We start from the raw sequence: 26,989 nt of genomic DNA, 5'->3' as shown, positions 1-26,989 counted from the left end.
TTCCTGAACAATATTTACCTAGTGAGTTCAGGGCACAGAAAAGGGAAAAGGCCTAGAGGGGCAGTGTGAAGGTTCCTAATGACTTTTGGGTCCAAGTGAGGTAACACTGAGCTACATGGACCAATTACTTGAACAGCATAAGGTCGATTCACATGTTACACGATATACAGAACAGCACTCTTAACTCTATAGTCAAGATCAAAAAGGGCTGCACTCAGTCAGTAGCAGAAAATCAGAGTAAATATTGCTTGTCATACTACTGTTTTGGGAGGGCGCACTGGCAGTAACATGAAACATGGCTCACTTACTTGAGCTTGCTGCATTTCCAGAAACGAGAAAAAACTTACCACTATCTCCTCACTGCTACTCTCTTCATCAGCAGCCCCCTTTTCTGCACTCTGTGTTCCCGATGCTTTTCCTTCGGAATCCAGTGACCCCTTTGAATTAAGACATCACTGACGTGAGCAACATCAGTGTGTGTGTTTTTAAAAAGGGCTTCTTATCGTGCACTAAGACAAGAGTCCCCAATGTGATCAAACTTGCAGGCATTTTTCGGGGCTGTATAGATGCCACCACAAAATGGCTGCCAGGGGACAGGGCTGGAGATGAACCAATCACCACTGCTACACAGCCACTCTCGGAAGAAGATGATCATGATATTGGATTTATATCCCGCCCTTCACTCTGAATCTCAGGGAGGCTTACAATCTCCTTTACCATCCCCCCCACAACAGAGACCCTGTGAGGTGAGTGGGGATGAGAGGGCTCTCACAGAAGCTGCCCTTTCAAAGACAACTCCTACGAGAGCTATGGCTGACCCAAGGCCATTCCAGCCGCTGCAAGTGGAGGAGTGGGGAATCATACCCGGTTCTCCCAGAGAAGAGTCCGCACACTTAACTACTACACCAAACTGGCTCTCAAGGTTGGGAGGCTCCACAATATGTCAGGAGATCCCAAGCCAAGTGTCCTCCAATAATGTAGGCAAATGCTTCCAAATGGGTGCTCCAATAAGATGCGAAGGCAATGACCCCCATGGGCTCTTCTGAAGTGCCTCTTGCTCTGAGGAAGCCCAGAGAAGCCCACGCATCATGGAGAAGAGGCATCAGTTTCCTTCCTGCATAGCTACAGTGAAAAGCTGCCAATGAGTCCAAATGGGAGCCAGCGTGGTGTAGTGGTTAAGAGCAGCAGTCTCTAATCTGGAGAACCAGGTTTGATTCCCCACTCCTCCATCACATGAAGCCACCTGGGTGACCTTACGTCAGTCGCAGTTCTCTTAGAGCTGTTCTCACAAGAGCAGTTCTCTCTGAGCTTTCTCAGCCTCACAGCCTATCTGTTGTGGGGAGAGGAAGGGAAGGAGATAGTAAGCCACTCTGAGATTCCTTGTGAAGAACAGGGTATAAAACCAACTCCTCTTCTTCAAAGAAAGAGGAGTAAGAGAAACTAAAGGAATGTGAACAGTTTTATCCAACTTTTTTATTCAATACATTTTTTTATCATTAAAGAGAGGAAGAGAGAGACAGTGTTCTGCAGTGGTTAAAAGCACTGGGCTAGGACTGGGAAGAGCCAAGTTCAAATCTCCTCACCTAAGCAGTTCATTAGGTGACCTCGGGCCCACCTCACACGGCTGTGCGGAGATTACAGCGTGAGGAAAGCAGTATCATTTACATGGCACACAAAATACCACCCTGATCCCTTTTAGAGGAACGGTAGGATACAAGTTGGATGACTGGGAAGGCAATGGCAAACCACCCCGTAAAAAGTCTGCCGTGAAAATGTTGGGAAAGCAACATCACCCAAGTGTCAAAAACGACTGGTGGTTGCACAGGGGACTACCTTTAGGATACAAGTAGAGATGGGAGAGGGTGGGGTTAGCGAAATCCGGCAGTTATTCCAAAGCTCTCTGAAGAACCCACCAAAGCCTTGTCGTCATTTCTGTGCTGCTCCTCCTCTTTCTCATCTATCACTAACTCTTTGCTGCCGCTCTCGTCCTCTGCTTTAAGCTCGTTGCCTCTCCTTTCGGGCAAGTCGGTCAGCTTCTCCTGTGACAAGTGGGGTGGGGGAAGAAAAGCACAGGCACGGTGTTAACAAAATCTGGATTGGCTTTAGTTTACGAAAAAGAACGAGGAGGCCAAATGCACTTCAGACTGCAGGTAGCAGGGGGAGAATTTCAGCTTTGGAAGTTCCTTTACATTAAAAAAAAACTCCATGCAGGCAGAAAACCAGCACAGCTGGAAGGACTGAACCATCTCCTGCCCCATCTCTTTGGTTCCTTTGTTGATTTTCTGCTTTTTTAAACATAGCAAATACTCCAAAATGGCCACCCTCAAACCACTATCTGAAGTGGTGTTGTTTCAGAGTGTATTCGATAAAGGGAACTTTGACTCTGAAAAGTTTATACTCCAAAAAACCTATTGGTCTCTAAGGGCGCTACTAGACTCAATTCTTGTTGAAGAAGCATAGAAAAGAGGAAGCCTTAAAGACTAACAAAATTTGTGGCGGGAAAGGAGCCTTCCTGAGTCACTGCTCCTGGGACTCAGATTACAAAAGCTCCTCCCCTGCCACAAATTTTGTTAGTCTTTAAGGGGCTCCTGGACTCTTGGCTCTTTTCATCTGCTACAGACAAAACTTAACAAAGTTACCCATCTAGAAGCTGCATAGTTCCTTCACTACCTACGTTCTCTTGCATGTATGAAGCAGGCCTCAGCCTAAACTGTCCTCGCCCCTTAGTGCTTTTACTCTGATCCTGTCCAGGAATTTTAATATCTACTATATACATAATGTGCTTTTTCCTAAATCTGATTTTATTCAGCCATGTTGTACATCACTTTGAACCCACCATGAGCTGGGGTAGGGCAATTAATTAAGTTGAATTAACAACAACAAAAGTATGGCCAGGGTTTTTTTTTTAGCAGGAACGAACAGGAATGCAGTTCTGGTTGACATGGCGCCAGAGGTGTGTGGCCTAATATGCAAATGAGTTCCTGCTGGGCTTTTGCTACAAAATAAGCCCTGTGGGAAACAATGGTGACATCGGGGTGTGGTCTAATATGCGAATGAGTTCCTGTGGGGCTTCTACAAAAAAAGCCCTGTGTGAAACAATAGTGACATCAGGGTGTGTGGCCTAGCATACAAATGAGTTCCTGTTGAGCTTTAATTATACCAAAGCCCCGTGTGAAACAATGGTGATGTCAGGGGATGCAGCCTAATATGCAAATGAGTTCCTGCTGGCTTCTTCTACAAAATAAGCCCCGAGTATGACTAAAATTGCTATAGTTCATAGATTCTGCAAGACTTCCTGAGGAGCTACGCTCAGGCATTTTTCTCTCACTGCTCCAGTACATAGTTACTGTTCTTGAGAAGACAGTTGCTTTAGCCAGTGGGAACCAGTTCTGTAATTCATTAGGAACAGTCAGTCTCCTGCCAACATATATCCCAGGACAAAGAACAATGGGCACTGCAAATGGAAACCTGTGGTGAGCTTAAAGCATTATTTGTATGCTTAGAGGAACACCATGTTTCAGATGATGAGAACCAGGTAATTCATTAGGATCACAGAATCATAGTTAGAAGGGGTCATCTAGTCCAACCTTCTGCACAATTCAGGAAATTTGCAAATGCCTCCTGGTAAATTCACAGGATCCGCATTGCTGTCAGATGGCCATCTAGCCTCTGTTTAAAAACCTCCAAGGAAGGAGAGCCCACCACCTCCTGAGGAAGCCTGTACCACTGAGGAACTGCTGTAACTGTCAGGAAGTTCTTCCTAATGTTGAGCCAGAAACCCTTCTGATTTAGTTTCAAACCACTGGTTCAGGTCTGACCTTCTGGGGCCACAGAAACCAATTCTGCACCATCCTCTATATGACAGCCCTCCAAGTACTTGAAGGTGGTGATCACATTGCCTCTCAGCTCCCTCCTCTCCAGGATATGTTTTGTCCACAAACACAGCACGTTTTGTCCACAAACACATCCTAAATAAGCTTTCAGCATAAATTCAGAGGGTAGCCACGTTGGCCTCTGATTAATTTTAACTCTGGGTTTAAACGCTGAAGAACATGAAAGCATATACCTAGAATTGAACTCTGTTGGTCTTAAAGGTGCCACTGAACTCAAACTTTGTTCTAAGTTATCAGCATGTCATAATATATGAAGTCCTCTGATCTGTGTTTCAGTGATGGTGCATTCATTTGTCTACGAAGGCTCTGGCTAAGTAGCTTAGAAATTTTAATTCATTCTTTGTTTTCATTTAGGCAGGGCAGAAATGTCACATAGGCTCATTTATTCTTAGCTGTTTCTATTTACACCAGTGCAATATGTGTACTGGGATCCAGTGTGGTATGCTGGTTTGAATGTCGGACTAGGATCTGGGGAAGCCAGATCTGAATCCCCACTCCAAAATGGCGGACCTCAGAAACTTGCTGGGTGACCTTGGGCCAGTCACACACTCTCAGCCTAGCCTACCTCATAGGGTTGTTGTTGAGAGGATAAAATAGACCTGAGGAAAATGATGTAAGAGAAATACAAGGCATATATCAGGTAAATGATAAATAAGTATCCCTAATCTTTTATTTAACCGTTTCACAAATTAATTACTTTCAAATAGAAAAGAGCAAGAGTCCAGGAGCACCTTGACAGACAGACAGACTGACCTTTATTGGCATATCGGAAGCACCTTAAAGACTAACCAAATTTGAGGCAGGGGATAAGAACATAAGAGAAGCCATGTTGGATCAGGCCAATGGCCCATCCAGTCCAACACCTGGTCAAAAAACCAGGTGCCATCAGCAGGTCCATCAGTGGGGCCAGAACACTAGAAGCCCTTCCACAGTATCTGAAGAGAGCAGTGACTTACAAAAACTCATCCCCTGCCACAAATTTTGTCAGTCAAAAGTGCTCCTGGACTCTTTTCCACTGCTACAGACAGACTAGCACACTGACCCATCTTGATCTACTTTTAAATAAAGTTTTTAACTGAAACGCTAACATCATTTCACTGAAAAATAATAGCATTAATTAGGTTTGCCTGTGTCCTTTATAAAGTTTATATTGCCAGTACCTGGCATGGCATGCTGCCTGACAAAATGACATTTATGTCTGATCCGGCCTTCGTAACGAATAAGTTTGACTCCTCTGGTCTATGGGGTTGCCATAAGTCAACTGTGACTTAATGGCACACACCTCTCTTTCTCTCTCTCACACACACAAATAAATAAATATGTACTCCTGAACAGGCCCACGTTACACATTCTGTAGAAAGATAGGAATTTTCCTACCCAGATAGGCCAAGTAATTAGTTATAAGGCTATTTGTTCTCTGCTGTTGCCATGGTGGTCTAATTTTTATCCCGCCTTTCCTCCAGGAAGCTCCAGGTGGCATATGAAGTTCTCCCCTGTTTTCTGTTGTCCCAGAAGGTCAGACCCGAACCAACGGTTTGAAACTAAATCAGAAGAATTTCCAACTCAACATTAGGAAGAACTTCCTGACCATTAGAGTGGTTCCTCAGTGGTACAGGCTTCCTTAGGAGGCAGGGGGCTCTCCTTTCTTGGAAGTTTTTAAACAGAGACTAGATGGCCATGTTTTATTCCCACAACAATCCTGTCATAGAGTGAATGTATCAAAGTTTGTCTCCTCTGATTGGCAGAAGACTCAGGTCAAAGTTTTTCACACCACCCATTACCGGGTCCTGGAGATTCCTGGGAATGAACCCGGAGCCTTCCACGTGCAAATCAAGTGTCCCACCACTGAGCCATAGTTTCTCCCCAAATTAAATCACCTTGTTTTCAATCAGTCCTTGCTGGTTTGCGTACTTACTTCATTATCCTGAGGTGACAGAGATGGATCACAGATAGCTTGAGAAACAGGCACCGGTGGATGGGCAGGCCCAGAACAACGGTCTTCTGTCTATAACAATACCCCAAATGTTGTTAATCTCAGCCAAGCACAAAGGGGCCATTTGTAAAGTGTTATACAGATGGTATCTTACACCTATACAATGTTTTTTACAGTACGTACTAAAAAGGGCTTCCATAAATGGAATGAAGCCCTTCCCCTAGACTGTTCAGTATGTGGTGGACATGCTGGTGTGGTCTCAGAATCTAGGGATCTCATTTTTCAGGAAATGTCAACTAACTCAGTCATGCCATGGCTTCAGAGGTGGTAAAGCTGACAGAACTCGGTCAGACTACAGATAGAATATGCCACATAACTTTTTTAAAAAACTGGCTTAGTTAAACTCCATTTTTCTCCCCGTCAGGGACCCAAAGTTGCTCGCATTATTTGCCTTCCCTCCCCTTTATCCTCACAACCCCGTGAGCGGGGGTGGAATTCTAGCAGGAGCTCCTTTGCATATTAGGCCACACACCCCTGAAGTAGCCAATCCTTCCAAAGCTTACAAAAAAGAGCCTTGTAAGTTCCTGGAGGACTGGTTACATCAAGGGGTGTGGCCTAATATGCAAAGGAGCTCCTGCTAGAATTCCACCCCTGCCTGTGAGGTAGGTCAAGCTGAGAGTACATGACTGGCCCAAAGCTACCCAGTGAGCTTCCACAGCATGAGTGGGGTTTTGAACCTGAGTCTCCCAGAAATTAATCCAGCACACTAACCACTACAGAACACTACACTGTCCGCTTTGAGAGCCACTTAATATATCTGAACATAGCTCCACACGTCTCAGAAGGTGCCTGTTGTGGGAAGAGGGAGGGAAGGTGATTGCAAGCTGCTTTGATATTCCTTGGAGAAATGTGGGATATAAAAACCAACTCTTCTTTGCCTTTAAGAAAGGCCACTGAAATGCATACCATCAATTCAGCACTTTTCAGGCATTCCTTTTCCTCTTTTACTGGTAACGCTCTGCTGGTCATGGTCTCCTTTTCCTCCTTCTGTGGTATCTCCTTGCTGCCCATCAGATCCTCCAGTCCTCCCTCACGCGCTCTCTCTTTTTTAAGGTCAGTCAGATGCACCTCTAACACTTCCTGAGGGAAGACAAAGGAAAAGGAGAAGAAAAGAAGAGGAAAGGCTATGTTAAATCTCTTCACACAGAGAGAGAAAAATCAGGGTGTTGAATGCAGGAATCAAATACCAGGTCAAACTACTGACAGATCACAGACAGTCTGGCAGTGGCTGTCCGGGGAGACATCACCTACTCCCAAACTCTTTTGACTGGGAATGCCAGGGATTGAACATAGGGCCTTTTGCATACAGCAGTTCACTTGAAGCTGGGACCCACACATTTGAAGAACTGACTCCTTCCATAAGGCCCTCTGAACTAACTATGGTCCTTAGGCAGCCATATGTAAGAACATAAGAGCAGCCATGTTGGATCAGGCCAATGGCCCCTCCAGTCCAACACTCTGTGTCACACAATGGCCCCCCAAAAAACACCCAGGTGCCATCAGGAGGTCCCTCAGTGGGGCCAGGACACTAGAAACCCTCCCATCTGTTGTTCCCCCCAAGCACCAAGAATGCAGAGCATCACTGCCCCAGACAGAGAGTTCCAACAATACGCTGCAGCTAATAGCCACTGATGGAACTCTGCTCCAGGTGTTTATCCAATCCCCTCTTGAAGCTGTCTATGCTTGTAGCTGCCACTACCTCCTGTGGCAGTGAATTCCATGTGTTAATCACCCTTTGGGTGAAGAAATGCTTCCTTTTATCCATTCTAACCCAGCTGCTCAGCAATTTCATTGAGTGTCCATGAGTTCTTGTATTGTGAGAAAGAGAGAAAAATACTTCTTTCTCTACCTTCTCTATCCCGTGCATAATCTTATAAACCTCGATCATGTCACCTTCAATTGACATTTCTCCAAACTAAAGAGCCCAAGTGTTTTCCTTTCTTCATAGGGAAAGTGTCCCAACCCTTTAATCATTCTAGTTGTCCTTTTGTGCACTTTTCCCAATGCTATAATGCTATAATCTAGGCTATCCCACCGCTTGGGGTAGCCTGTTTGGCATTGATTAGAGCCCAGGCCTGCTCCGTGGTGGGTCCAGCTCTCTAACGACGCGGGAGAAGCCCTCCTTGGAGAACTTCAGGAGGCCCTAAAGGGTGGTGGCCATGCTTTTGAGGGGGTTTGAATGGCAGGCATCTTTTAAGGGGGTGGGGTCTGGGGTTGGCGATTCTATTTTCGGTTTTAACAGACAATGTTTTAAACTGAGATTCAGGTGTCGGTCTGAAGCAATAGGACAAAGTTTGAGTCCAGTGGCTTGTGTAAGACCAGCCAGATTTAATTTTGGGTGTAAGTTTTTGTGTGCATGGCAGCAGCAGCTACAAATGGCCGCCACAGGAAGCACAGCCAGCCACAAAATGGCTGCTTCATTTTACCTTCTGTCACACATTGAAAATTTTTGTATCTGGTGGCCGAAGCACCGTTTTAAATATCCAAAGCCAATCAAATCCCCAGTGGCCAATGAGAAGCGCCCCCCCAGCCCATACCTATTTTCTAAAACCACTTAGTAGGCATGAAGAAAGGTGTCACCACGCTAGGGACCCTTGCTGAGGCTGGTGGTTCTTAGGGTCATGTGTTCCTAAGCCCTACCCGGCCCCACTCACCTTCTAAGAACACTCGGCAATTGCTGGAAGAGGTGTCGGTGTGTACTATGGTACCCACTGGCGATTCACCTGCCCTAATCTACAATTTCATCCTTGCCCATCCTTCCAAGAAGCTTGGGTCATCCCCTCTGACATTTTATCTTCACAACAACACCTGTGAGGCAAGCTGGGCTGAAAGAGAACAACTGTGCTTTTCTTCCCCCACCCCAGCTGCACGGCTGAGTGAGGGATATGAAGCCAGCACCCACCCTTCCTGAATCCCTACTGCATCAGATCTACGAAGAGCAATACGCCCTGACCTGGATAGTGCAGGCAAGCCCGATCTCATCAGATCTTGGATGGGAGACTTCTAAGGAATACTAGGGCTGGGACGTAGAGGCACACAATAGCAACCCACCTCTCTGAACATCCAAGCCCCACTAAGGGTCACTAGAAGTTAACCACTTCTTCCAGGCACACACGCTTACATGCACACAAATACCCTAACCCTCACTTCCCCCCCAAAAAGCCCCCAGCAATACAGAAAAACCACTCGCAATCTAATCTGCTAAACTTAACACTGCCCGTTTAAGGAGATCTAAGCAAGTCTTCCTTTATGTGTCTTAGCCAAGACCATCATTTCACAGAGGTAGACCACCCACTCCTTCGTGGTGATTCCTTTCCTCACTGACCTTATGTGCAAAAAATTGACAATATTTGAGAGAGTTAAAGACCATCACAAAGTCCGACTATAATAGCTCCAGTAAGATTTTTCTTGGTTCTATCTTTCAATGGACAAAACGTCATAAAATATAATATCAAATGTATATAAGAACATAAGAGAAGCCATGCTGGATCACGCCAATGGCCCATCCAGTCCAACACTCTGTGTCACACACTGGCCCCCCAAAAATTATATATATATATATACATACACACACACACACACTGTGGCTAATAGCCACTGATGGGACCTCTGCTCCATATTTTTATCTAAACCCCTCTTGAAGCTGGCTATGCTTGTGGCCGCCACCACCTCCTGTATTGGCAGTGAATTCCACATGTTAATCACCCTTTGGGTGAAGAAGTACTTCCTTTTATCTGTTTTAACCTGTCTGCTCAGCAATTTCATCGAATGCCCACGAGTTCTTGTATTGTGAGAAAGGGAGAAAAGTACTTCTTTCTCTACTTTCTCCATCCCATGCATTATCTTGTAAACTTCTATCATGTCACCCCGCAGTCGACGTTTCTCCAAGCTAAAGAGTCCCAAGCGTTTCAACCTTTCTTCATAGGGAAAGTGCTCCAGCCCTTTAATCATTCTAGTTGCCCTTTTCTGGACTTTCTCCAACAACAACAACAACAACAACAACAAAATTTTATTTGTATCCCGCCCTCCCCGCCAGAGCAGGCTCAGGGCGGCTAACAACACAATTCAAGTTTAACTATACAAATAGATAAAATTACATTTAAACAACATGAACATTTAATTAAAAATCTGCTTAAGTTTTAAAATTAAATTAGATTAAATTAATAAAAGTGCTAATGCTATGTTTACTTTTATGATGGCGGTTTCCTTAGCAATTTCCATTTTCATCAGCGAAAGCCAGTCGAAAGAGGAAGGTCTTGCAGGCCCTGCGGAACTGTTCGAGGTCCCGCAGGGCCTGCATTTCCTCTGGAAGTTGGTTCCATAGGCTCGGAGCTATAGAGGAAAAGGCCCAGTTATGGGTACATTGCAGCTTCACCTCTCTCAGTCCGGGAATAGTCAACAAGTTTTTCCCGGCTGACCTCAGTGCTCTCTGGGGTTCATATGGGGAGAGACGGTCCCTAAGGTAGACAGGTCCTCGACCATATAGGGCTTTAAAGGTAATGACCAGCACTTTGTAACGAACCTGGTATATAACTGGCAGCCAGTGCAGTTCGCGCAGCCCAGGCTGTATGTGTTCCCATTTAGGAAGCCCTAACAACAGTCTGGCCGCTGCATTCTGCACCAGTTGCAGCTTCCGGGTTCGGTACAGAGGCAGCCCCATGTAGAGGGCATTACAGTAATCCAGTCTCGAGGTGACCGTTGCATGAAGCACCATTGCCAGATCTTGGCGCTCTAGGAAGGGAGCCAACTGCTTTGCCCGCCTTAGATGGAAAAAGGCTGACTTGGCAGTGGCTGCAGTCTGGGCCTCCATTGATAGTGCAGGCTCCAGTAAAACTCCCAGGCTCCTAACCCGGTGCGCCGCTTTTAGTGGCGCCCCGTCGAAGACAGGGAGAGGTATTTCCCCTCCCCGAGCGCCCCGACCTAGACAGAGGACTTCTGTCTTCGCTGGATTCAATTGCAGCCCGCTCCTCCTCAACCAAGTTGCCAAATCCTGCAGGGCCCGGTCTAAATTCTCTGGGACGCAGTCAGGCCGGCCGTCCATTAGCAGATAGAGTTGGGTGTCATCTGCATATTGATGGCACCCAATGCTATAATATCCTTTTTGAGGTGCGGCGACCAGAACTGCACACAGTACTCCAAGTGAGACCGCACCATCGATTTATACAGGGGCATTACGATACTGGCTGATTTGTTTTTAATTCCCTTCCTAATCATTCCCAGCATGTTATGCAGAATGTATACATTAGGCCTTGCCTCATGAAGATAGTGCAAGTTAGCCTGCCTTGTAATGGCTCACAGAATCCGCATTTGACTCCCTGCAACAAATCCAGAGAGGCACTTTCCCCCACTCCCATTGTTCTAATGTTATTCCACTAGCAGCGGGCAGTTGTGCATTCACATCTTCCAGCATGAACACAAACACAAAGCTGCTTTGTACTGAACCAGGCCCTTGGTCCATCAAGGTCAGAATTGTCCACTCAGACAGGCAGCAGCTCTCCAGGGTCTCAGGCAGAGGTCTTTCCTATCGCCTACTGCCTGATCTTAACTGGAGATGGTGGAGACCGAACCTGGGACCTCATGCATGCAAAGCAGATGCCCAGATACCAGGGCTTTTTCTGTAGCGGGAACTCCTTTGCATATTAGGCCACATACCCCCGATGTAGCCAGTCCTCCTGGAGCTTACAGTAGGCCCTGTACTAAGAGTCCTGTAAGCTCCTGGAGGACTGGCTACATCAGGGTGTGTGTCCTAATATGCAAAGGAGTTCCTGCTACAAAAAAAGCCCTGCCTGCCACTGAGCCAACAGAACAATGGCACTGTTAGAAGCAGTCAGAAATGAGCCTACAGAGTTTCCTCTTTAAAATTTCACTTGTACACTCAGAATTAGACCACTTAACATACAGCTGGACTTATTTTGTGTGCACTCAGTGCCTTTTGATATACAAGCTCTTTGTGCCTTGCGACAAATAAGCTTCTCAGATCTGGATCCAGTGAGCTTGCGCCCTTTCCCAGAAATTTTTGGGTACAACGATTTAGAACTTTAACTCATTTTATTTAATCTAGATAAAATAGGAATGTCATGTTTGCACTTGCAATTTCAATACTTTTTGCTTATGCCTCTGTAGTTTATACCTAGGGCTATTTTGTGCTTCATTTTTTCATGTTTTAATTAGATTATAAAGTTTTTAACCAGAAGTCATTGTGATTACTGACTGGGATAAACAAGGTTTTCATAAGGGACCTGGAAGTCTGAGCTCTGCAAAGAAACAAATTCTAAAGGGAAATTCACAGCACTATCACTTATTTTATTTATTTAATTCATATATACCACCCCCGCCCCTCTCCATTGAAGAAGATGACCACTACAGATTTATACCTCAAAAGCGGCTTACAATCTCCTGTATCTTCTCCCCCTACAACAGACACCCTGTGGGGCTGAGAGGGCTCTCACAGCAGCTGCCCTTTCAAGGACAACTCCTGAGATAGCTATGGCTGACCCAAGGCCATTCCAGCAGGCGCATGTGGAGGAATGGGGGAATCAAACCCAGTTCTCCCTGAGAAGAGTCTGCACAATTAACCACTACACCAAACTGGCTCACATTGTGGAGCCAATGTTTGATTTACTGGTTGTTGTTAACCATTCAGTCGTTAGAGTATTGCTAAAATTCAATCAAAGGAACTTCTTCAGTTTCCATATTGTTGGGTGTTCTTTGTGGTGATACTCCCTCACAAATCGGTCATTTAGACTGGCATAATTAAGCAGATAACTTTTTACTTCATATCTGCCATTTAGGATTTTTGAGGGCCATGTCATTTACTGATTGCACAATATGGCAGCATTCCAAGCGTGCAACTCCATGGGTGTTTATCTTGGAGTAGGCCCCGCAGAATAAAATGGGAATTGCCACTATGATGCACTGGCTTACACTGTAAATCTCAAGTCACAGGGATGCAAGAATTCAGAAACATAACTTGTTAAACCCGGGTCTCAGTTCTGTTTTTGGATGGATAAACGAAACAGTAAAGATATAAAGTTCTAGTTCAGGGGTGGCCAAGCTGTGGCTTGGGAATTACATGTGGCTCTTTCACATGTATTGTTAACCGCCCTGAGTTTGCTTGCGGAGAGGGCAGGATAGAAATGTAAAGTAAATAAATAAACATATTGTGTGGCTCTCAAAGCCCCCACTGCCCTGTCAGCTGGCTTGGAGAAGGCATTTCTCTCTTTAAATCACTTCTTCAACCCAAGCCAGTCAGTGGCTTGAAGAATGCATTTAAAGTTAAAAGTTAAAATTGCTTTCTTTCCACCTCTCCCTCCTGCCTCCCTCCTCTCCATCTATTTTCCTTCCTTCCTCCCTCCCTCCCTTGCAGCTCTCAAACATATGATGCTCATGTCTTGTGGCTCTCAAACATCTGACATTTATTTTATGTGGCTCTTATGTTAAGCAAGTTTGGCCACCCCTGTTCTAGTTGCTCAACGTCAAAAAGAATACTGTACATTTGGAAAAGAGGCAGAAGAGAGCAATCGAATTGACCATGAGGACAGAACACTTCCTCTGTAGGGAAAGACTATGTATCTGCCTCTTCTTCATATCCTGGAATTCCACGTCAATCTTGCATGGGACGTAGAATGCATACTTTTTTATATAGGTTTGAGTTTTAAGTTAACATCGGTAGGCCTGAAATTTGCTCGCAAGATTTCCTGTAAAAGCTATAAATCAGGCCATTTTTCACTCGCTGTTCCAGTGTACAGATAACAACATCCTTCAGAAAGAGCCATTTGGCCAGTCTGAACTAGTTTGGTTGTTTGTTCCAGTAGCTTATGAATAGCTGGTCGTCTGCCAGCATAAATCCCGGGGAAAAGACCTCTGATGCTGTTAGCAGTAGTCAGAATGCGGCTTTCAGGTTTTTATTTTAAAATATCACTGGTATGCCCAGAGGAATATCATTCAATAGACAAGGTTTCAGAAACACAGCTTTTATGCACGCACACTCTATACATCTTATTGTGTCTGAGGCTTTTTTGGTGGCACAGTTTCTAATTTTTTGTAACACTGGTTCTTCTGTATTGTTCTTAGATCTCTCGTGCCATTTTACACCACATAAGCCATCTTGCATCTTGGTGACACAAACAATGCAAATGAAAAAATACATAAACTCTTAGTGCCTTGTGGCACGAACTTCTCAGAGACGGACTGAGTGAGACTGAGGCTGTTCCTTTTCAGCAAATGCTTAGGGGATAAGCGAAGTCTGATTCATTTGTAAATCCAATCTATATAATATAGCGGGGTGGCCAAACTATGGCTCAGGAGCCACATGTGGTTCTTTCACACATAGCATGTGGCTCTTAAAACCCCAGCTGGCAGCCTGGGAAAATGCATTTAAAGTTAACATTTCATTCTTTCCACCTCTCCCTCCCAATCTATTTTCCTTCCTTCCTTCCTTCCTTCCTTCCTTCCTTCCTTCCTTCCTTCCTTCCTTCCTCTTACGGCTCTCACACATCTAACATTCATATCTTATGGTTCTCAAACATCTGATGTTCATATCTCGTGGCTCTCAAACATCTGACATTTATTATGTGTGGCTCTTATGTTAAGCAAGTTTGGCCTCCCCTGTAATACAGGAATATCGTGTACACTCTTTTTAGTTTTTAATAGCTTTTGCTTATGCCTGGGTGATTTGTGTATCTAATTTTTCTTCCTATCTTAATTTTTCTTCTCAGACAGTTAAATTACTTTAAAGTAATGTTTCTAACTAGACAGCGTGATTATTGGTCGGCAGAGCAAGGTTTTCACAAGAGACTAAAAAAGCTTGGCATTTCCCCTTCAGTCAGAAGACTGAGTCCTGCGCTGGAAAGAGGTGAATTCCAGAGGAAGAATCTATTCAGCACTGTGGTATGCACTCCTCACAATTACCCTTACCCAATAGAGCCATGTTTTCTTCTGTCTCTGGCACGAAGCCTACACCTCAGGAAGACTTGCAGCTTACTGGTTTCACCATTGGCAGCTGTTTCAAGATGGGAACCAGTTACGCACCATGAGTGCCCCCAGCAAACAGAATTTCATGTTCAGAGGCAGCATGCCCCTGAAAACCACAGTTTGAAACATAGCACTGGCCTAAATGACCACAGGAGATTTGCCCAGGGTCATCATGATCAGAGTATGTGGCAGAGTTCTCTCAGGTCCCCACACTTCAAACATGCACAGTTTATCTCCAATCACTGCAAATCCCAAAGAGCAGCTTGCCAAAATTGAAACTCCTGCCCCAATTCCCCTTCAATTAGCCAATACAGGCAGAAAATCCCATAGGTACATCACTTCACCCCCAGTCTCGGACAGAGAGGTGAAGAAGGAGACTGCAGTTTTATACCCCGCCCTTCTCTCTGAATCAGAGACTCAGAGCGGCTATCTTGTCAAGATATAGGAGATTGTAAGCCGCTCTGAGTCTCTGATTCAGAGAGAAGGGTGCGGTGTAAATCTGCAATCTTTTTTTTCTTCTTCCTGTATCTTCTCCCCCCATAACAGACACCCTGGGAGGTGGGTGGGACTGAGAGGGCTCTCCCAGCAGCTGCCCTTTCAAGGACAACTCCTGCGATAGTGATGGCTAACCCAAGACTATTCCAGCAGGTGCAAGTGGAGGAGTGGGGAATCAAACCTGGTTCTCCCAGATAAGAGTCTGCACACTTAACCACTACACCAACCTGGCTCTTGCCAGGTCTTTCTCATCACTTGCTCTTGAGATCCTTTTAATTGAACAATCTGAGGATTCTATCTAAGGAGCTCTGCAATCAAAGTAGGACCCCTACCACTGAGCAACACTGCCCCTTCCCAAAGATTGCACAATTTACATCAAGCAGAGCTTCTGAACCTAAACCAGGGAAAGGCAGTGTGGTTAGAGTGCAAGACCAAGTCTGGGAGATTGGCATCTAAAACCACTACGCTGTAATGGAAATTCATTGGGTGATGATGGGCAGGGCTTTTTTTGTAACAGAAACTCCTTTGAATATTAGGTCACAGACCCCTGATGTAGCCAATCCTCCTGGAGCTCACAGTAGGCCCTGTACGAAGAGCCCTGTAAGCTCTTGGAGGATTGGCTACATTAGGGGGGGGTGGCCTATTATGCAAAGGAGTTCCTGCTACAAAAAAGCCCTGGTTATGGGCAAGCCATGCTCCCTCAATCTAACCTACCTCATAGGGTTGTTGGTGAAGGCAAAAGGGATAGTGAGAACCTGAGCTTCTTAGGAGAAAAGAAATGCACCAGACCAGATGGTAACACACTCCATTTTCAACTTTTAACAGTAGTTTTCCACTGCAGAGATAAGATTCCTTGGCCGACGAAATTCATGTGCCGATGCACATCTACTCAGATGTTCTTAAAGGCACAAGAGCTAAAATGAGTAGCTTGTGTGTTTTACTTTCTGGTGTTCTGCCAATCATAAGAACATAAGAAGAGCCCTGCTGGATCAGACTAGTGGTCCATCTAGTCCAGCGTCCTGTCTCACACAGCAGCCAGTCAGTTCTTCTGCAGGGCCAACAACAGGGCAGAGAGGCCAAGGCCTTTCTTATACCAAAAAAGCTGATTTCTCTGTATAGCCCAATACTGCCTACTCCGATTGGCAGCAACTCTCCTGGGACCCAGGCAGATAAAACTCTTTCCCTACTAGCCAAAATCCTTTTAATGAACTTAAAGGTAAACTGTGCAAGCACCAGTGATTATTGGTCTCAAACATCTGACGTTTTTTTACTCTGGGGTGACAGAGTCGCATCACAACATTTTCACAGCAGACTTTTTAACGGGGTGGTTTGCCATTGCCTTCCCCAGTCATCTACACTCCCCCCCCCCCCCCCGCAAGCTGGGGACTCATTTTACCGACCTCGGAAGGATGGAAGGCTGAGTCAACCTTGAGCCAGCTACCTGAACCCAGCTTCCGCTGGGATCAAACTCAGGTTGTGAGCAGAGAGCTTGGACTGCAGTACTGCAGTTTTACCACTCTGCACCACAGGGCTAATTAATGAACTTAGGGGGAAGTATTTGTGATGTTCCTGCATTGTGCACAGGGTTGGACTAGATGACTCTGGGGGTCCCTCCCAACTCTATGATTCTATATAAAGAATTCAACCTGAGACCTTCTGCATGCAAAATGGGTGCTCTACCCCGACTCACACTGTGAACATGCCAGACTAATTCATGAAAAGGATGGAGCGATCTTGTTCTGAAGCTGGCAAGAACCATCTCTCGGCCACCCATAGCAGAAAGCTAGCGTGGTGTAGCAGTTCAAGTGTTAAGACTAGGGTCTGGGAAACCCAGGTTCAAATCCTCATCATGCCACAGCAGCTTGCTGGGTGACCTTGGGCCAGGCACGCACTCTCAACCTAACCAACCTCGCAGGGTTGCTGTGATGATAACATGGAAGAGAACACCTTAAGCTTGCTTTGAGTTCTCACAGGGGAGAAAGGCTGGAGAGAAACTCACAAAGATCTCCAATCACTGCCCCCTAGATGCATACCTGCATGATCGCCTCTTGCACTTTCCCATTTTCGCTGTCCATGGTTAAGATGGGCAGATCTCCAAAAGCAGATTGCTGGGGTCTTGCTGGGAGAAAAAGGAAAGAACAAAAGTGGGGAAGAAAAGTATTTTTTGTTTTTATGAGACTGGGGTTGAAGGGGTGGGGGGGGGGGGGGAGGAGAACACAACTTTCTCAGCATGGTGGGAAAAGGGGCGGGAGGGTGAGAAGTCCCAAAAGCTTGCAAGGATATAATTAACAGCAATTAAAACCATCTTCATGCACTGGACAGGGTTGAAATCTCACCTGGAACTGGAATCTAGAATGGTCAGCAGCGCAGAACATGTGACTGGGACAGGAAAAGGGTTCCTCTGAGCATAGACAGAGGACGTTCTCCCCCTTCTTCACACAAACAACACAGCCCACCCCCCAAGCGTTCCTCCCTTCAGAGGAAATAAAAAGGGGATTTAAAAAAAAAATCAGAGAATCCTTCAGAGCATGTGAAGATTGCACACACCTATTAAGAAGCACAGCGCCTTCCCCTAGGCTCCGAGGCTTTTCGGGAGTAAGAGTGATGCAATCACAGTTGAGGCTTCTGAGCATGTGCAAACAACCCCCCCTCCAATCTGGAGAAGGAAGGCCTTCCAGATGCTGATGCAATAAGAAAGATCAGATCCTTCTGAGCATGTGCAGAGTGCGACCCCCCCAGTCGCCTGATTAGTGCGCGACTCCTCCCCCCGCCCCATCTAAGAGAAGAGGGAGCTTCCGTGAGGTGGCACAATATATTTCCTCTGATCATGTGCAAAGTACATTTTCTCCCACCTCCGGATACGGTTTCCAAACAGGCGCAAGGTCGGGTGCTGGCTCCTCGCTCTTTTTTTTAAAAAAATTAAGCATAAATAAATGCAACCTTGCAGGTCAGCTCTCGAGTCCAGCCTCTAACGTTTAGGAGGAATGTCTAAATTGCAAACTTAAACCGGTTAGACGCCCACTGGCTTCCCTTCCCGAGGAATTCTGGGAATTGTAGTTCTGCGAGGCAGGCGGACAAGAGGGGCCTCTAGCGGGCGAGTAGGGGATTTTTTTCTGTCTGCAGATTCAGAGTCGTCTCCTCTGCTGGGACTTCGACTCTGGAGTGTGGGAAGCTGGTTTGACACCGGTTTACGATGATTGTGCAGTGTAAACACGCTTTCTTTTGGTTTTCTCTCTCCCCCCCCCCCGCTCCCTTGGCAAGAGAAAGGGGCCTTTCCTAAATCCATCACACACTCCCGGGGTTCAGTAATATTTTTGGAGGGGGAAAGGCCTCACATGGGCAGTGCCCGGATAGAGAATCTGGTGTTGGGAAAAGCGTGGTTGGAGCAAGAAAATGCGAGTCTTCACTTCTCTTTCCCCCTCTATAAATGCCCAGAGCCATCTGGTGGCCAGAAAGGGTGGAGTAGTAACCCATCTTTGCCAGCTCCCGAGGCCAGTTGAACAAAGCAAGTCGCCTCCAGTGTTCCCTCTAAGCTGAGTGTGAGCCAGCTCACAGATTTTTGTCTTCGCTCAGGAAAAATAGCCTCAGAGCGCAGTAATTTATGCAGAATAGGTCCAAGTGGGCAGCCGTGTTGCTCTAAAGCAGTAGAACAAAGGAGTAAAGTTGCACCTGTAAGACCAACGAAGTTTTATTCAGAATGTGGGTTACATGTTAAAAGGTAAATTAGTTGGATGGGGAAAACTTCTGAGAGAAAGAAAGGCCCTCATTTTGGCCCAGGCTTATAACGGCCCCATGGTGCAGAGTGGTAAAGCAGCAGTACTGCAGAACTGTGTTCTGAACTCTGCTCACGACCTTAGTTCAATTCCGGCAGAAGCTGGATTCAGGTAGCTGGCCCAAGGTTGACTCAGCCTTCCATCCTTCCGAGGTCGGTAAAATGAGTACCCAGCTTGATGGGGGGAAAGTGTCAAAGACTGGGGAAGGCAATGGCAAACCACCCCGTGAAAACGTCACCCCAGAGTCGGAAATGCCTGGTGCTTGCACAGGGGACCTTTCCTTTTCCTATAACAATAGAGTGATTAGCAGACATTCTCACATTTTGACAGGTTATATTGGTTTCTCATGCTCATGCTGCCCAGATCAAAGGTTTGCTCAGTTTGTTAATGTTACTATTCTGTCATTGGATCTTAAATTTGTACCATGTTGCATTCTGAACCACTGCCTACCAGCTATATGTAGCTTTGTTCACTGTACCCGATTCCTCGTCTGAAGACGTGTGCATGCACACACAAAAGCTTACATTCTGAATAATTAGGTAGCCTACAACTAGGAAATACATGTCCTTCTGTGATTTGCAAAAACACCAATTGGCAGGGCACTTTATTACCTTTTATGGCTATCCAGACCAAATGGCCAAGCCACACTGTTTCATCATGTGATGTGATCACAGCCAGTTTGCACTCTTAAACAACAAACTGCATGTATTTCAGCCCACAATACCTGATCCCTTCGTCTGATGAAGTGTGCCTAGAGAGCACCCGAAAGCTTACGTCCTCAATAAAACTTGGTTGGTCTTAAAGGTGCAGCTTGACTCCTGCTTTGTTCAACTGCTTCAGACCAACACGGCTGCCCTCTTGGATCTATTCTGAATAAAACTTCGTTGGTCTTAAAGGTACTCTTGACTCCTACTTTGTTTTAATAATTTACGCAGCAGCTCACCACTTTAATGCCAGTAGCTCACAAAGTAGAATTTTTGCTCACAAGACTCCATGGCTTAGAGGGAACATTTCCCCTCTCTTCCCTTTCCTTAAAATAAAAGAAATCATTTTACCAATCCATGGCAGGCAGAATTTTAACAGCTATTGAATGCAGGTCCAAAATACCTGTGCAAATAATTCAAAGCTGCATTCCTGAGCTCTCTTGTCTAGAAGTGATGAATGGTCTGATTCCTTATAAGGCAGATTCAGGTGGGTTGCCGGGCCAGTCTGGAGCAATATAACAACGTTCTGAGTCCACAGGTACCTTCTAGTTGACAAACAAAGTTCTGGGTATAAGCTCTGAAGAACCTAAGAGAAGCCATGTTGGATCAGGCCAGTGGCCCATCCAGTCCAACACTCTGTGTCACACAGTGGCCAAAAAACCCAAGTACCATCAAGAGGTCCACCAGTGGGGCTAGAAGGCCTTCCACTGTGCCCCCTCCCAAGCACCAGAATACAGACCGTCACTACCCCAGACGAGCGAGTTCCAACGATGAGCTGTGGCTAATAGAAATGCGCATACACACAAACATTAAACTTGATGGTCTTAAAGGACTCAGACTTCGTTCAGTATAAGGCAGCTCTTTATGCAGGGCTTTTTCTTGAGCAGGAACTCAATTCTGGCTGGCTTGGTGTCAGGGGTGGGATAGCCTAGTATGCAAATTAGTTCCTGCAGGGCTTTTTAGACTTTTGTGTGAAACAATGGTGTCAGGGGGTGTGGCTTAATATGCAGATTAGTTCCTGCTGGGCTTTTTCTAAAAAAAAAATCCCTGTCTTTATATGCAGGCTGAAGATAAGCTGTAATTCCAGGGGGTCCCCAGGTCCTACAGTGGAGCCACACCACTCCATTCAACCCCCCCCCCTTCCATCTGTATGGCCCCTCCATTGGAGGGCCTCCAATCTTCCCCCTTTGCTCACCGCCACTCTGAACACATGATGCGTGTGTGGGGAAAGCTGTGTGTGTGTTAGGCTTAGTTTGTGGAATCATAACCACCCCCTTCCCTAGGGTTGCCAAGTCCAATTTAAGAAATATCTGGGGACTTTAGGGGTGGAGCCAGAAGATATTAGGGGTGGAGCTAAGATCAAGGCTGTGACAAGCATAATTGAATTCCAAAGGGAGTTCTAGCCATCACATTGAAAGGGACGGCACACCTTTTCAATTCCTTCCTTCCATAGGAAATCATGAAGGATAGGGGCACCTTCTTTTGGGGCTCATAGAATTGGACTCCCTGGTCCAATCATTTTAAAACTCGGGGGATATTTTGGGGAGAGGCACTAGATGCTATACTGAAAATTTGGTGCTTCTACCTCAAAAAGCAGCCCCCCCGGAGCCCCAGATACCCTCAGATCAATTCTCCATGATTTTTTATGAGAATAAATCTCCATAGGGAATAACAGAGTTCCCAGCAGACATTTCCCTCCCCTCCCCTTGCTTTCTGACGACCCTGAAGCGTGGGGAGGGCCTCCAAACCGGGGGATCCCCTGCCCCCACCTGGGGATTGGCAACCCTATCCTTCCCATTTGCATTCCGAGAGTCGTCATGGGACAGGCCTCTCTCCCTGGCCTGCCTGCCTCAGATTCCTCCTTTCCCTGTCTGGATGCACTTCAGGCTCTGTGATGCGTCGTGTCATTTTGGGCCCTGTGAACCCCCCACCTAAAATTTTATCCCCTGCCTCTTCCACCTAACATTTTCTGGCTACAGGCCTGCCCAGTTGGTGAAGGAGGGACCTGGCGACCCTAGTTGGATGAAGCAGAGAGAACCATGTACCCTGCACCTTGAGGAGGAAGAAGATATTGGATTTATGCCTCAGCCTCCACTCTGAATCTCAGAGTGGCTCACAATCTCCTTTATCTTCCTCCCCCACAACAGACACCCTGTGAGGTAGGTGGGGCTGAGATGACTCTCACGGCAGCTGCCCTTTCAAGGACAACCTCTGCCAGAGCTATGGCTGACCCAAGCTAGCAGGTGTAAGTGGAGGAGTGGGGAATCAAACCCAGTTCTCCCAGATAAGAGTCTGCACACTTAACCACTACACCAAAGTGGCTCTCACTTCCAGCTATATAACCAGAAGCAGGGCTTTTTTGGTAGCAGGAACTCCTTTGCATATTGGGCCACACACCCCTGATGTAGCCAATCCTCCAAGAGCTTACAGTAGGCCCTGCCGTAAGAGCTCTATATGCTCTTGGGGCTACATCAGGGGTGTGTTGCCCAATATGCAAAGTAGTTCCTGCTACAAAAAAAGCCCTGGCCAGAAGTAATGGCATGTCATTCTAGCAATCTCTGGTGCCCTGGGCAATAGCCTAGGTGTGCTTAACGGGCATCCACACTCACCCTGTGTACTCCATAAATGAGCCTTTTCCACTTAACAGCATCATTATGTCTGAATGCAACTGCTGCCAAGTTTGACAGGACAGTGAGTGAGTTACAGAATTTCTGTGGGTTAGCAGTAAGTTGCTGATTTCCCACCCACCCACCCCCTTTTGGTTGAAAACCTGGCAGTTTTGCATAGTGATGAAGGCTAGCTATAGCCAGCTGAAAGGCATGTACAGATCTAGAAATGTCCACCTCCCTGCAGGTAGAGATCTAGCAGCTCTCTTCCTTTTCACACAGTGTGTTTTGCTGTTGCTGCTGAGTTCTGCAGTGCACCTGCACTGCTGAAGGAGGAACCGTCTAAGCCTCTCTTGGCAGCCTTCAAAGTAGTAGCCGTGACTTAAGTCAATGGAGTTGTCAACAAACCACACCCAAGGAAAGTGAAACTCACCTGGGAACTCAGAGACCTCCGGAAGCTCAAAACTCGAATCTGTCCCATCCGTGCCGTATTACGACTAAAGGAATTCAGCTCTCAGAGTCTGCTATTTTATTGATTACCACAGGAATAGACAGATTTGGAGAGCTTGCTTTCCAGGACAGAGAAACGATTGTCAATACAGCCAATGCTCACTTATTCTGCCCCTCGCCGCAAATATTTTTTGTAGCAAAATAGCAGTTGTGTCTCTCAAACACAACTCAAAAGGATCTTCCGCCTGCACTAATTTTAGTCGGGAATGGTTAACGTTTTATCAGTTCTGCATTGTCCTGGTTCTACTTTCAGAGTAGCAGAACTTTGCCCTGTCATTGCCATTCGAATGGCAGACTGTATTGGCATAGTGCTCCATCCCATACAACCTGTGTATGAGCCACACAATCAGCTCCCTTTCCATGTGAATCTTCTCCCCTCTCTTCCTAAGTGGAAAACAACCAACTCCAAAAATACATTTTTGGGGAGCAGCTAGGAAAGAAAAGACATCCCGCAACACTGAAAGTAAGAGATCCACTGGCCTTGCTTCTATATCCTACTCCTGCAGCAGGGGCAAAGCTCGCCCCCCCTCCCTTTCACATGTAAATTGTTTTTTCTTTAAGGGCCATCCAAAATAATAGCCGACACAGCTGAGAATACAAAGTTGTCCTCAGAAACATGCTGGGGGGGGAAATTCAGAGTCATACCGCTTCAGGTGTGAGGGAGCATTTCTTTTTAAACATGCCCCTCCAATATAGGAAACATTCTGTACATGTAGAAGACTGATGAATAAAAAAGGAGAATTTGATATTTATTTACTTATGTCTATTTGTATCCCACCCTCCCTGCAAACAGGCTCAGGGCAGGATATAAACCTCAGCCTCTCTTTCTGAGTTCTCCTGCGCTAGTTCCTTACATTAAATCTTTCCTCTCAATGAGCTTTATTAAACATAAAACATCTCCCTAAGGACTTGACATATATCGCATTTGCTGATACACTGGATTTGTTTTAAAACTAGTGTATGAGATTAAAAAAAACAAAAAACAAATCTGGCACATCCAGAAAGGGATTATATTAAACTACTCTTAGACCTCTGTCTAACATTCAATATTAAATCGCATATTATTCATGAGGCTTTTTAATCAGAAAAAAAAACCCCTTGAATAAAATGGGGCTTACTACTGAATAGACTTGCTTGCGTCTACTCTCTTAAATCCCTTTTCCTCAGTGAGTTAGTTCTTTATGTCTATGCTTTCTCCCTGAGGAGCTAGTCTTCTAAGTGTACAAAAGTGTTTTACGTATTAAAAGAAATCAGCAATCTGAATTCGTTAGAAGTGCAGAATTCTACACAAATGACTCCAAGTCGTCATGTGAATTTCCCCCCTCCCTCTCCACCAAATGGTCATACATTTTCGACAATGCCTTATATTTGTGGTGAGGATGTCCCCCCCTCCGTTCCTCACAGAACACTAATAATATTTTCTCCCGTGTGAATTCTCTGATGTCTAAGGAGAGTCTCTTTCTGACCAAAGCTTTCCCCGCATTCTAGACATTCATACGGCTTCTCCCCTGTATGGACTCGCCAGTGCCTCATCAGGGTCTCTCTCTGATTGAAGCATTTCCCACACATCGGGCAAGAGTACGGTTTCTCTCCTGTGTGAACCCTCTGGTGACGAATCAGTTTGGCTTTCTCGCTGAAGCTTTTCTCGCACTCGGAACAGGAGTACGGCCTCTCACCGGTGTGGATTTTCTGGTGCGCGGCCAGATTTCCTTTCCTTCGGAACCTCTTCCCGCACCAAGGACAGTCGTAAGGTTTTTCACCGGTGTGGATCCTTTGATGTCTGCTCAGCCGGACCCTCTCACAGAAGCACCTCCCGCACTCGAGGCACTCATATGGCCTCTCGCCCGTATGGATCGTCTGATGCGCGAGGAGGTTCCCTTTCCGTGGGAAGCTTTTCTCGCACCCAGGGCAGTCAAAAGGTTTCTCTCCTGTGTGGACCTTCTGGTGCCGAAGTAGCTTGCCTCTGTCGTAGAAGCTTTTCTTGCACTCGGAGCAGCTGTACGGCTTGTTCCCCGTGTGGATTTTCTGATGCGCGAGGAGGTTATCTTTCCGTTGAAAGTTTTTCCCACAGACAATGCACTTGTAAGGCTTTAAACCTGTATGGATCATCTGATGTTTTGCTAGTTGGGACCGGTAATGAAATCTTTTCCCACATTCGGGGCACAGGTGTTTTCTCTCGGCCTCCTGAGACGCCCGTTTGTTAAAGGATCGCAGACCTTCCACGAACTGAGCTGATCCGCGCCATCTCTGTATGGCCCTCCTGCCTTGACGCCTCTCCAAATCACCTCTTTCTTTGTGGGTCTCGGGTTTCATGGATCCGGGGGATCTCTCTGGGAAGACCTCCTGTGATCCAGCCGCCTCAGGACCGTCCCACTGAAAATTCTCCACTTTGATCTCAGTCGGGGTCCTGTTATCTGTGGGAACAGGGATGGCATCCAGATCAAATTGGGAGGAAGGGGTAGAGGTAGGCCGTGTTCCCTCAAAGCTGAGTTGGCATGAGCTAGCTCACAGCTTTTTAGCATTCAGCTCACACATCTTTGTTTTCGCTCAGGAAGGATGACCCCCAGAGCACACTAACTTATGCAGTTAGCTCACAACTGTAATGGCAGGAGCTAACGAAGTAGAATTTTTGCTCACAAAACTCCACAGAAGGCATGCTGGAGGTAGAGGATGCCAGTCTCCAGGTGGAATAACAGCTCATCTCCAGACTACAGAGATTAGTTCCTCTGGAGAAGATGGATGCTTTGGAGGGTGGGCTCCTTGGCACTGTCCTCCCCAGGCTCCACCCCCAAATCTCCAGGAGTTTCGCAACCTGGATCTGGCACCCATACCAACCCCTTCCCCTAGGGAGAGGGGCAATAACAGAGAAAAGAGAAGTTAAAAATCAAATCAAATTCACTAACTTCACCTTAAGATGCGGGGGGGGCAAACTGTGGTTTGGGTTTTGTGAGCAAAAATTGTGTGGCTTTTGAAGCCCCCACCACCCCCTTGGCTGGCTTGCCTCTTTAAATCACTTCTCCAAGCCAAGTCAACCAAAGAATGCATTTAAAGTTGTTGCTTTCTTTCCAGCTCTCCCTCCCTCTTCCCTCCCCCATCTATTTTCCTTCCTTCCCTCCCTCCCTCCCACCCATCTATCTTGTGGTTCTCAAACATCTGACGTTCATGTCTTGCAGCGCTCAGACATCTCATATTTATTTAATGTGGCTTTTACATTAAGTAAGTTTGGCCACCTCTACCCTAAAAGACAGAAGGTGGAACCTTCCTCCAAAAAGCTCAGAGTGAAGTTTTCCCCTCCTCCCTTTGATCCTCGTAACAGCCCTGTGAGGTTAGATTAGGCTGAGATGCCATGACTGACCCAAGGTCACCCAGCAAACCTTCATGACACAGTGGGGATCTGGACTCGGGGCTTCCAGATGGGGCCCAAACCAGGCCTTCCCTGTGTTTAATAAAGTTCTGCTTGGTTTTGGTTCTGGGTGCTATGGAGTTATTACAGTGAGTTTTTCTAAAATTTCATATAAAAATAAATCTTATTCTTTAAGGGCAATGCTAATGGGTGGCCAAAGCTTTTGGTGAGGGACTGATGGGACATCTACATGGCCACCCATTGCCACAGGGGCTTGCAGCCGCCTAAATCAATCCGTGGAATTTTATCAGCAAGCACCAGTCTTCCTGAGTACAAAATCAAATTACTATCAAGCAGCCAGGTTAGCTTGACTGCTCTCACTGACTTTGCTTAAACATCCCCTCCCAACCTGCCACAGACATCGGTGAAGCCTCTACCCTGCCAGCCACACTGGCCTTGGATACAATCACCCAGGGCTTTTTTTTGTAGCAGGAACTCCTTTGCCTATTAGGCCACACACCCCTGATGTAGCCAATCCTCCTGGAGCTTACAGTAGGCCCTGTAAGCTCCAAGAGGATTGGCTACATCGGGGGGGGGGGGTGTGGCCTAATAGGCAAAGGAGTTCCTGCAATGAAAAAGAGCCTTGCGTGATCACCTTTTCTTACCTTTCTGGGAACCTCCTCTCCCTAACACAAAGTC

General features: G+C 46.3%; 1 protein-coding gene across 1 annotated transcript in view; it reads right to left on the bottom strand.

Annotated features, from left to right (window-relative positions):
* The window catches only part of LOC132571830 (paternally-expressed gene 3 protein-like), a 52,307-nt gene that overhangs the window by 9,220 nt on the left and 16,098 nt on the right, over positions 1-26,989 (bottom strand). Inside the window, exons 6-11 of the mRNA XM_060238623.1 lie at positions 24,350-25,361; positions 23,195-23,331; positions 17,388-17,473; positions 6,793-6,966; positions 1,914-2,039; positions 348-437 (exon numbers count right to left, since the gene is read on the bottom strand). Of these exons, the coding sequence (XP_060094606.1) occupies positions 348-437; positions 1,914-2,039; positions 6,793-6,966; positions 17,388-17,473; positions 23,195-23,331; positions 24,350-25,361 (1,625 nt within the window). The remainder of the gene's footprint in view (positions 1-347; positions 438-1,913; positions 2,040-6,792; positions 6,967-17,387; positions 17,474-23,194; positions 23,332-24,349; positions 25,362-26,989) is intronic.

Source organism: Heteronotia binoei, chromosome 5 (genome assembly GCF_032191835.1).
Source record: "Heteronotia binoei isolate CCM8104 ecotype False Entrance Well chromosome 5, APGP_CSIRO_Hbin_v1, whole genome shotgun sequence".
NCBI lineage: Eukaryota > Metazoa > Chordata > Lepidosauria > Squamata > Gekkonidae > Heteronotia > Heteronotia binoei.
Note: the sequence above shows the minus strand (reverse complement) of the source record. Positions and strands in the feature narration are given on the sequence as shown.